General features: G+C 48.5%; 1 protein-coding gene across 1 annotated transcript in view; it reads right to left on the reverse strand.

The window, feature by feature from the left end:
- COLEC12 (collectin subfamily member 12) overlaps nt 1-12,332 on the reverse strand; it is a 177,274-nt gene that overhangs the window by 8,199 nt on the left and 156,743 nt on the right. Inside the window, exons 6-8 of the mRNA XM_068993921.1 lie at nt 4,971-5,459; nt 3,978-4,114; nt 2,682-2,791 (exon numbers count right to left, since the gene is read on the reverse strand). Coding sequence (XP_068850022.1) covers nt 2,682-2,791; nt 3,978-4,114; nt 4,971-5,459 — 736 coding nt within the window. The remainder of the gene's footprint in view (nt 1-2,681; nt 2,792-3,977; nt 4,115-4,970; nt 5,460-12,332) is intronic.

Below are 12,332 nucleotides of genomic sequence, written 5' to 3' on the forward strand. Positions count from 1 at the left end.
GGTAACTTACACAGGGTCACGTAGCTGCTGAGTGCTGGTTGAAGGCCTGGAACCCAGACCTGGTGAACTCCAGGGCAGATGCTCCCTTCCCTTGCTGCACTGGCTCTTTGTCTTGTCTGTGGCGCGTTTATTATTATATGGCAAGTTCAATTAGCCTTCGGCTATTGAGGCCTCATAATATGTCTGCCTAATTTATTCTTGCTTTTAAAATCTGATCCCAGGGATTTTTACATGTCTGTGTGTTCCTTTGGGTGGAAAACAAGAAGCAGAGCCTGGGCCCTGGCTGGGGTGCTGTGCAGTTGTGGCTGGGAACAGAGCTCCCCGAGGGTGTCAGGTGATGTGATTCTTTCCTATCCCAGGTATCAAGGCTGGGCTGTCATCCCAATCAGTACTTCCTGCTGGAGCCTGGGAGACAGGAGAAAATTCCACCCTGGGAGAGCTGGCAGGGGTGCTACTGTCCCTGCTCAATCCATACCACGTGGGCCAACCCAGTTTGTCCTTAGAGGAGGGCTTCAGATTGAATTTCTAAGTAAGTCTAACCCAGACCTTTTTTTTTCATGACCGTGAGAAATGAGGAGACTGAAGTTATTATTTTTTTTAGCTCCCCACTGACTCCTTTAAAAAAATCATCCATACTCTTGACTGTCAAAGTGACACATTCATCTTTCCCTTAGTATTCTCTGCCTTCTGTCCCAACTTCCACAGCTCTGATTTTATTTATTTTTTAAAATTTATCTATTTCTTTGCATCAGGTTTTAACTGTGGCCTCCCCTCCCCACTTCCACTGCTCTGACTTTTTTATTTAAAAAAATTATTTATCTGTTTATTCGACTGAATCGGGTTTTAACTGAGGTATGTGGAATCTTTTGTTTCTTTATTTGTACCAGATCTTTGTTTTGTTCTTATCTTTTAGTTGCAGTACATGTGAACTCTTAGTTGTAAGCACGTGGGATCTAGTTCCCTGACCAGGGATTGGACCCAGGTCCCCTGCATTCGGAGTACAGTGTGGTAGCCACTGGACCACCAGGGAAGTCCCTCCACCGCTCTGGTTGTAGATGACAACTCTCACAACTGCTTTGAGTCTCCTGAAGCGTATCCTTGCCGTGATGGATAACTTCCTTGGGTGTCAGCCACGTTTCCGAGGGCCAGGATGTGGTGTAGCTTCCTCCCACCGAGGATGGGTGTACAGGGAGCAGACTGGCTGTCTGCTGAGCCAGGAAAGAGATATCCATTTGTCCTGGGGGCAGTCTGAGGCTCACCTTTGGCGCTAACCCCAGATCTTCAAATGTTCCACCTCAATGTTCGGTTGCTATTCTAAAACAAATGGCCTGGGTGGTTGATTCCCTAGTGGTCCAGTGGGTAAGAATCCACCTTGCAATGCAGGGACTGTGGGTTTGATCCCTAGTCGGGGAACTAAGATTCCACAAGGCATGGAACAACTAAGCCCACTAGCTACTGAGCCCACATGATGCAACTAAGACCTGATGCAGCCAAATAAATAAATACTTAAAAAAAAATCCTTTAAAAGAAATGGCCTTACTCTGGTTTCCCATCTATATCCTCTAATCATGCTTTTCACATAGAGGATTTAAAAGCATAAAGAAGGCTGTCTACCCACACACACACAGGCACGCGCACATACACACAGAAACTCTACCTCACCCCTCCACCCCTCGAGCCCATCTTCCTGTCCTTGACCACAACTGCTCCCGCCATGATGCCTGTGACATTGTCCTGGACCTGAAACACCCTCAACTTCTCCTCTCCAGGTTCCAAGGATGCTGCGGCTACTCCAGCTCAGGACACAGTCCTGAAGCCAAGATGCCCACATGCCTGCTTGAGCCTCTGTAAGACATGTCTCCTCTGGTGGGTTTTTATAAATTCTGCCCTATTTGGTACAGTGTGTGTTCCACAGTTTCACATTTCTGCATCTGCTAGAGGCAAAGCAAGAGGAGGATGAAGAGGTGAAACTGAAATGGGCGCAATTTCATCCTCTTCAGACCCTGGGGTGGGATTAGGACAGGAGTAGGCACCAGGGTCCAGTGAGGCTCATGGACATTTCTGTACCCCTGGGAGCTCTGAGAAGGTTCTATGAACTTCTTCTGTTCTCTGTTGCTGCCTTTATAGAACTAGATCACACTGGACTTACGGGGACCCTTCAAACCTGTGGGAGATGGTCGTCCCACAAGGGCCTTCGTTCGTGGTACACTTGAACTTTCTATGTGTAGGAGAGTCATCAACTCGTAGTTCATCCCCACACTCTGGCCAGAAGCCCAGCGAGGGCTGGGACACCAACAGTATCATCGTGAAGGGAGCGCCCTGCCCATGTTGGAAACACATCTGGGGAGCTCGACCTAGCTGGGGGAGCCGGGGTTCCTTGGCTTTTGCGGCAGCACTTAAAGAGCACACTTTGCCATCTCTCTCCCTACCACCCTGGGCAGTTTTATGAGTCTGTATTTTTGTTTGTTTTTCTGTTTTTCATGGTAGAAATGAAGAAAAATTCACTCTGCAAGAAGAGGAAAAAACCTGACTTTTACCCCATATTGATTTCCCTCCATGGAAATAAACACGCAGCTGGTACCCAGAGGCTGAGTGCGAGGATTGTGTTGGACACAAGGTCGTTCAGGAAGAAACAGACCAGTGAGAGCCTGCCCAGCAACCTGGACGTTTCTGAGACTCACTTGTACTCCGGAAATGTCCCATCCAGCCACCTCCATTCATTCTCCCGCTCCAAGTCCGTGAGGCCAATCCAGTAGTTCTCTTTCGCCACCATCTGCTTTTTGATCCATTGCTGGAAAATAAAATCATAGATGGTGCGTTACTATTTCTTGAACAGATGTTTGGGGGACTTTCAGTATTTAGAAATGAGGGACACTTTCGGAGAGGATGCCTGTCATAACTTGTGCTCTATTTTGCTATCCTCTTTTTATTGCACTTGTTTTGCCCTGGGGTTTTTTTTGGTGGTAGTGGGGTGGGGGTGCAGGGCAGTCTTTGATATATTTTCCTCTTACAAGTTTATAAGCAATACTCCTAAACTATCCAGATCACTCATGAATCCCACCAGGCTCCACCCCTCCCACAACCCCTCCCTCCGATGTTCTAACAATAGTAACTGCCACGGCACTATCAAGCCCTTCCTCTTGATCGGGTCCCATGTCCAGCGTGTCACACGTAACATGTCTTTGAGCCATTACAACCACCAGCCTAATAAAGGTGAAAAGTGGTTGAGCTGGGGTCAGGCCCAGGCGCCTGACCCCTGTCTTATGGATGCTCATTTCCAGTCAATTACTGCAGAAGCATCCGTTTTCAGGGTCCTATCTGCCGGAGACATGCAGGGGAAAGAAAGGAGGCCCCTGTGACAGTGCGGCATTAAAGAGAAAGCACTGGTGTTATTGCTAGATGGACCTCAGTTTCAGTCTCAGCTCTGCATTTATTTGTCTCATATATTAATCATTCAAATTTTGTGGGGCCTCAGTTTTCCTGTCTGTAAGATGGGGATAATATTACCCACAGGCTCCTGGGGTGTGGTTAGGTTTATAGGAGAAAATGCCTGGCACACATTAGGAACCAAATGAGTGGTTATTATGTGTGGGCTTTGTCCCAGGACCATATATGCCCTTCCTGACCCTGTTAAGGCCACATGTCTGGACCCTGGTATTCGGCCCCACCCCTCCAGTGCTCAGGGCTCTCTGCCTCTCCATAGGAGACTTGTACCGACCTGCAGGCTTCCCGCTCTTTCCGGGAAAAGCCATACAGCTCCAGGCTTGATAAAGCAAGAGCTTCCAGGTGCTAGCACGACCCAACCCCCATGCCGTGAATGCTTTCTGTCCCTGGATAAAGCCCAAATCTCAATCATGTGGCCCTCGGTGTTTCTGTGACTATGAATTTATGGTATCTTTGAATAAGCATGCACTTTCCAGATGTCAGCGATCCTTAAATTACAGTTTTCTCCAACCCTAAGAATGCCACACACGTACCTGCTCCTCTCCTGTGTTTATGAAAACGAGATGTGAAGACATTCTTTCGCAGAAAAGTTTTGCATCCTCAAAAAAGTCTCTCTCAGTCGAAAAATAGTAGCATTTGTCTGTGAAGTTCTTCCAGTAAGGCAGGCAGCCTAGGAATGGAAAGTTTAAAAATGCCGATGGAAACACACACACGCTGAAAACACTATGCCTTTAGGAGGCATAGCTGCAGCCCGGCTTCCCCACTGCCCGTATGCTGAGTCTGTGACTGATGTTCCTGAACATTCTAGGGGCCAAGACCAGTCCCAGGAAGTAGGTGGCCTGCAGGACACATGGTGGTTAAAACCACTTAAGCGGGCCTTTGTGTCTGGATTAGTCTTCACAATGACAGAAGTAACAGACACAGAAATAACAAGCAGCACAGGCTCAGGTGGTCCCCATCAGCCCGGGATCACACAGAACCTGTAAACAAGAGGCTTGGGAGAGCTAGGCTCACAGGAAAATGCAACGAAGGGGGACTGCAGGAAACCAAGCAGAATCAGCTGTGGGTCCAAGGGGAGAAAGACAGGCTTGGTTGCAAACCCAAAGCTTTCATTATCAAAGGATGAGAAGGTGCCATAATACCTTCTCAAAAAGAAACGCGAGCTGGCTTCAGGAACAGAAAGTTCCATCTGCACATTAACTAAGGGTTGACCATCCCCAGGTGAAAGGCAGAGAATGAAGACAGGGACGGCTCTGGGGTGGCCAGCCTCAGATTTTCCTGAATTCAACGTCTGGGACCAGTTTGTCCCTGAGGACCTGACTTAGCTAATGATAAATGAGCGCTAGAGGAGCTGATGCTGTTTAGGGATAAACACATGTGCCTGAAGGATGCTGCCTAGTGAGGGGCTAGGCGAGCAGCAGGGGCGGAAGCCCACCCTGTGTGATGCCTTCACTGCTAATAAGATTGGGTGTGTGAGGTAAACACGGGGAGCACCCCCATCCCGGGTGTGAGGGGCTCAGACTCACCGTTGTCCTCAGGTGCTGTGGTCGGCTCGGTCTTAAGGGCCAGGGGCACTGCTGCCCCTGAGGGGCCCGGGGGACCAGGGGGACCCTTGATACCTGGCATGCCTGGCATCCCAGGGAGGCCTGGCAGCCCCCGTGGCCCAGGCACCCCAGGCTCCCCAACAGTGCCCTGCAGTCCCTGGAAGCCGGGGGGACCCTGAGGGCCTGGGAGTCCATCCTTGCCCGGCGGGCCGGGGGGGCCTGGGTCCCCGCTGGGGCCCTGGGGGCCAGGCTTCCCAGGAGACCCTCGGGAGCCTTTGGAGCCTTGCAGGCCTTTGGAGCCTTTGCTGCCGCGCTCTCCAGGGGGGCCAACCGGCCCGATTGGGCCCCTCTCACCAGCTGGGCCAGGCGGGCCCGGCTCCCCCTTCTCTCCTTTCTGCCCCTTGTTGCCAGTGGGGCCTGGGGGTCCCTGCTGTCCTCGGTCACCTTTTGGACCCCTGGGGCCAGGAGGACCTGAAACATAAAAAGAAGACAAAAGGCATAAGCATGAAATCTGGGACACCTCTGGTCATCTGGGACCTTTTTTTCACAGCAGGAAGGCTGTGTGGGTTAGGATCGCTATATGTGTGTCTGTGTGTCTGTCTGTGTCTGTGTGTGTGTGCGTGTGCGCTCAGTCATGTTTGAGTCTTTGCAACCCCAAGGACTGTAGCCCACCAGGCTCCTCTGTCCATGGGATTCTCCAGGCAAGAATACTGGAGTGGGTTGCATTTCCTTGAGATGACCTCTCTCTTATTTCCTCCTCATTCCATCGATTTGATAAATATTTATTAACTACCTGTTGCATGACAAGCACCATGTAAGGTGTGGGGTAAGGGGTTGAATTGGACTAAAGAGATGCCACAGAGTGTTGAGAGACTGTCCTGTGATTCCCCCATTGCGCCAGCCGGGCCTCTCCTCTCTGGTCCTCCCCTGTGGTGCTCCCGTCCCTCCAATGGTGCTGCGGGAACACGGAGGTCCTCAGGGCCGGGCCTCACTGTGGACCAGATCACCGGGACGGGAGATCTCTGTTGGGGGTGCTCTCAGGGCCAGCTGAGGAGGGCCAGTTTCATTTTTCCCAGTGATGCAAACGGTGCATCAACTGCGTCTAATAATGCAAATAGGGTTTGGGCTTCCCTGGTGGCTCAGACTGTAAAAATCCACCTGCCATGCAGGAGACCTGGGTTTGATCCCTGGGTTGGGAAGATTCCCCTGGAGGCGGGCATGGCAACCCACTCCAGTATTCTTGCCTGGAGAATCCCCGTAGACAGAGGAGCCTGGTGGGCTACAGTCCATGGAGTTGCAAAGAATCAGACACAACTTAGCGACTAAGCACAGCACACAGGGAAGGTAGACTAGAGAAAGAAACAGGTGCAGCATCTCACTGGCAAGGGAGGAAAAAAAAAATCGTTTTCCAAAGGAGGAAAAAGCAGTTCCCCCTTAAAAAGGCAGGGAGGGAGTTGGGGGAAGGGAAGCAAATACTTGCTCATCTCTCTTTGCTCCAAAAGGCGGTTCACTTAACGTGGGATCGCAGAATCAGACACAACTGAGCGACTGAGTGACTGACATAGCACACCCATGGGAGTAAGACACGTCCAGTTACCATCAGGGGGAGGAGCTGGGGCAGGAATTCAGGGCTTCTCGTGTTGAAATGAACACATCATGGAGGACACTGTGCTCAAATAGTCCGCTGCCTGGAATCTTAGGGCATCTGAGATCTCGCTATTCTACAGGAATAAGCGTAAGAGCTCCGCACCCATTCTCTGGATGGAAGCCCAGAGCCTTGGAGGCTGGGAGGATGGAAGTGCAGGGGAGAGGCAGGATTGGCGGGGCTCCCACGCTCAGTTTTGCCTGTCCCCCTTCACCAGCACACCTCCCCACTGGCTGGTCAGGACAGAATGGTGAAGCAGCCTTTCCCACCTCTGTTCCCTCTCACCCCAGGCCCTGGTGGACATCACTGCATCCACATATCAGCCACAGCCACGGCCAGCCCTCCATCTCTGCCCTTCCTCTGCAGAAGCCTAGGTCCTGGGCTCAGCTTTGCTCCCTTGAGCCTACCCATGACACTGCCCCTGGACTTTCAGGCCGGACCCTCTACGGAGCTGTAAGTGAGTTTATGCCAAACTAGCACGCACTAGGGCTAGCGCTGGCTTCAGTGTGTTCCTTTTAGGGTTATCTGCGCCAAAAGTCAGAGACTTCAGGGTGAAACACCTTCTTCCTGAATCCATCTTACTGACTTTTGTCCATCTGCTCCTGTTGACTCCTCCCTACCATCAGCTCTCCAGGCCTCTGGGGCCTCATCTCCATCCCATTCGTGGGTGGTCCATTTTCTCTGGGATGTCCAACCAGCATCTCCAACCTGGCGTGTCTACACTGACCTCGTCACCTCTGCTGTTCATGCCCTCCTCCCGTCATCTCTTATCCCACTGCACCATCACAGCCGTCTCATCACCATCCTAGCGCCGGGGTTCTCTCTTCCTCTCTCCCCCATCCCCTCTGTCTTTCTGGTAGATTTTTACGGTTACCTCTCAACTGCCCTTCCTACCTGATCCCTCTCCATGCATCTCACTCTGCGTCTTTCGCACATCTGTCTTCCTTGCACTCAGCTCGGGACCCCACTTGCTCCAGGATACCCTCTTGGTCCTCTGGTGTCAAGGCTTCCAGGACCTGGTCTCACGTGTGTTGATTCATCCTCCTCTGCACCTGTGCAAATTTCTTCTCTCAGAATTCCCTCTGCCCACAGCCATCTGGAAAATTCCTGCTCACCCCCCATGTAATCCTCCCAGGTCACTCCAGGTGGAAGTTTTCCCTCCTTCTGTGATGTTTAGTCCTTGTTCTTCTTCGAGGACCCTTCCCCATCTAGTAGCTAGATTACAGGCCACAGTCATTATCTAGCAAGTGTTTCTCAAATCAATGTGCCTCATGGGTCAAAAACCCCGCAGGCTTCCCTGGTGGTAACGAATCCACCTGCTAATGTGGCGGGCACAGATTCAGTCCCTGGTCCAGGAAGAGCCCACACGCTGAGGCGCAACTCAGCCCACGCATCACAACTACTGAGCCCGTGCTCTAGAGCCTGGGAACTGCAGCTACTGAGCCCACGTGCCCTAGAGCACACGAGAAGCCACTGCAATGAGAAGCCTGCACACAGCAAGGAAGGGTGGCCCTTGCTTGCCCCAACTAGAGAAAGCCCTCGCGGCAACAAAGACCCAGCCCAGCCAAAGATAAATAAATAAGTATTTTTATGTATATAAAAAAAGAAAGCCTGTTGCATTAGTGCTAACATTTTGGGTCCAGCAGAGACTAGAAGGGAGGGATTCTAGGGTGACAGTGTCCTGCCTGGTGACCTTTACCTCATTCTAAGAAGCCACCTCCACTCAATCTATGTATCAGGTTGACCCTGGCTGCCAGTAAGACTGGCCATGGGGAGATATCTTCCCAACTCTATTCATACTTCTGAACCGATCCTGTGATCTTATATCCATAATTTGATTTTTTTTTTCCTGTTTAACCTGAGGAGACTCATTAAACAGCCTACCCATTTAGGAAAGACAGAGGGTGAGTTTTTACTGCAAGATGGATCTCCTTTAAAAAGGGTAGCTCAGAGGTTAAAGCGTCTGCCTCCAATGCGGGAGACCCGGGTTCGATCCCTGGGTCGGGAAGATGCCCTGGAGAAGGAAATGGCAATCCACTCCAGTATTCTTGCCTGGAGAATCCTATGGACGGAGAAGCCTAGTAGGTTACAGTCCATGGGGTCGCAAAGAGTTGGACACGACTGAGTGACTTCACCTTCACCTTCGAAAAGGTAACTTAGCTCCTTTGTGTAGTTGAGAAAAAATGCCTTAAGAGAGTATTAGTGGGGAAGGTGGCCTGTATGTTCCTCTGTAAAGCACGCAGCATGATGGAAGGTTCTAGTGGAACGATTCTGACAATAGGCCAAAACAAACAGAAATCTGATTTATTTGAAATAAGGGCAAAAATAAAAGTAGTTCCCCCCCCACCACACACACACAACTACTTCGGTTTTGTTCATGTTCTATGTTTGACCTTAAGAAATCAAAATAATGAGGAAGATCTGTCGGGAAATTCAAGTGCTTTAGAAGTTCTTTATTCTCTCTATGGATTTGCCAATAACCAGTGTCACTCTATCATTCATGGCGGGTTGGTGCTGTACTCGCAAGTTATGGGAAATGAGTCCACCCATGGCCAGGAAATGGTGCCCATTCCAGGGCCTGTCTTCCTGTTCTGAATGTTCCGACAGACCCATGTGGCAGAGAGTTGTATTTCTTCCAGAACACCCTCCTCTGGTTGCCAACAGAATTCCAAAGACATACGATTCTCTCTTCCCCTCCTGACATGAATCCAAGACTCCTTTACCTGGGGTGACAGCTTTTCATGAATCTTCTTTCTTTCTGGGGTCAGGTAATATATGGTGTTTGGCTATTTCTCTCTGAACCTAAGCTACACTTGAATATCCTCACTCCCTCCACAAAGAATCATGGCTTATTTTATTTTCTTTTTTTAAATTTTTTATGGCTTATTTTTAAAATGCCATAAAAATGCAGACCTCACAGTCAACACAAAATACCAACTGATACTAATTTCCAGATGTTGAGAAGGAAGGGAATAAAATATTGGGAGGAGATGCAAGTTTTTGCCTTGGATAAAGTCTAAAATCCTACTTGTGATGGATTTCCTAGCTGGATTAGGATAAAAACTGAATTTTTCATATGAAGCACTATATCCATCACAAATAGATTATCTGCATATCCAAAGAGACACATGTATCCCAATGTTCACTGCAGCACTGTTTATGATAGCCAGGACCTAGAAGCAACCTAAATGTCTATCAACTGATGAATGCATAAAGAAGTTGTGGTATATATATATGATGAAATATTACTCAACCATAAAAAGGAATGAATTTGAGTCAGTTGAACTGAGGTAGATGAACCTAGGGCCTGTTATACAGAGTGAAGTAAGTCAGAGAAAAACAAATATCATATATCAACCCTTACCTATGGAGTCTAGGGTCCTGATGAACCTATTTGCAGGGAAGAAAGAGAGATACAGATGTGGAGAACAGACAGAGTTGGGAAAGGAGAGGGTGGGATGAATTGAAAGAGTAGTACTGAAATATATAAATTACCATGTGTAAAATACATAGCTAGTGGGAAGCTGCTTTATAACACAGGGAGCCCAGCCCAGCAGTCTGTGACAACCTAGAGAGCCGGGGTGGGGGTAGGAGGGAGGCTCAAAAGGGGCAACCGATACAACTTTGTAAAGCAATTATCCTCCAATTAAAAAAACAAATATGTTCTCTGTTATATTGAAAAGTTTAATATAATGTTTTATATCCATGGCTGTGGATAAACTCCTAGCAGGCACACTGCTAGGACCCACGTCTTCATCCACAGCTGTCCCAGCCTTGGGAAAATATCACAGAGCTAGAGCCGGAGGCTGGAACTCTGCCTTCAAACACTGGGCTATGGGAAAATGTACTCTGTATGCCCTGTCCTTGGGGATTCATTCATTCATATACTTGTCTCATTAAGACAATACTTTGCTTGCTCCTTAAGACCTAGATATTTGCTATTTCTTTCTTTCTAAAAATCACTAAGAAAAAGAGCTAAAACCATTTCAAAAGTTAGGACTGGATCCCCCTACAAAGCTGATCACTAATGCTAGGGGTATATCTTCCTCAAGGACCTGGGATGCCAGTATAGCTTTTGGCATCTGGATGATCCTAGGATTTTAGGTATTACTTGAATCTTTTCTTTTTTTTTGGTGGGGGCAGCTGTTAAAGTCAAAGTAAAATGAAATAAAATATAAGCCACTGATAGTGCCTTAAAAGTGAAAACTCTGAAATAAATGAGAAGACAGTATTCATGAGCCCATGCAATACCTTGAATTCAGAGTTGAGAAAATGGTGACGTTACATGTGGGGCAGACATGATGTCCTGTACAGAACAGAAAACGAGGCCACGTGGTTGGCTGCCTAGCTTGGGATTTTTTTTTTTTTGCCATGTGGCTTGTGGGATCTTAGTTCCCTGACCAGGGATTGAACCCGTGTCCCGTGCAATGAAGTGTGGAGCCCTAACCACTGAACCACCAGGGAGCTCCCCTGGCTTGGGATTCTGAAATGCCAGGATACCATGTTGCTGGTAAAGCTGTCAAATGAAGGCTCCAGGAATGCCTGTATATGACCAAGACCAGAACTCAGAACAGCTGTGTTTGCACTGTCAGCAAAACCTCCTCCCCAGGCTTCTAGGCTCCAGAGCCAGGAGCTTTAAACACTAGAATCCTTTAAACAAACATCTTAAAGAGGATAGGAGACTTTAAATACTGTGCTGTTGCTGCTTTGGCCACCAAGCTGCAGGCTTTAAGGGCCAAGCCCCGTATCCTACCCCTGAAATAACTTTACAACTTGTTTTCCAAAAAAAATTGCTTGTGCCTAACGGAAAATAGAGAAAACACTTTAATTCTTACTGCCACTCAACATCGTGGAGACTTTTATTTTAGAACCACAAGTGGTCAGGCTGGAAGATACAGAAAAATAGTAATATCATCTGACATATTTTTCTTCTCACGCAGTGAAATGAATCACATTTATTTAACACCCACATATGAAAAAGTCATTCTGCAGGGCTTAGGTGAAAAGGCATATACAAATAAAAAGGAAATTTAAGACAGGATATTTGGCAAACATTTTAAAGAATAATTTGGTTCTTGACCTCATGTTCAAGATAGTCAGACATCTGGAAAGCCATGGAAGCTCTTTGTCCACAGAGGAGGATATATTTAAGCCACTGTTTCTCACCAACTGGCCACGGTGTGCTTCAACGCCTTCGAATGCCTACACTCAATAAACGTGGATCAGGATTTCCCTGGTGGTCCAGTGGTTAAAAATCCACCTGCCAACTGCAGGGGACATGGGTTCGATCCCTGATCTGGGGACATCCCACACACCTCTGAGCAATTAAGCCTATGTGCTACAACTACTGAGCCCACTCATCCTAGAGTCTGGGTGCTGCAACAAGAGAAGTCACTGCAATGAGAAGCCCGCACACCGTAACTAGAGTAGAGCCAAAACCAAATAGATAACATGGATCAAAAATGAGGGAAAGTCAGAGAGTGGCAGCAGCCAGTCTGATTCCTCTCCAGGGCTGGGCACCGGGAAGCCAGCAGTAAGAACTTCTGAACTCCTGTCAACCTTAAAGCCTGCGTCTGTACAACTGTGTTCTTTGTGGGCACGAATGTTGTCTTCCATGGTGATGTACTGGCTGGGGCTACAGCAGAGGGAAAAACTTGGACAGGAACTGAACATACTCACACTTGGGTATGAATATTAGC

The sequence above is a fragment of the Capricornis sumatraensis genome, chromosome 21 (genome assembly GCF_032405125.1).
Source record: "Capricornis sumatraensis isolate serow.1 chromosome 21, serow.2, whole genome shotgun sequence".
Taxonomy (NCBI): domain Eukaryota; kingdom Metazoa; phylum Chordata; class Mammalia; order Artiodactyla; family Bovidae; genus Capricornis; species Capricornis sumatraensis.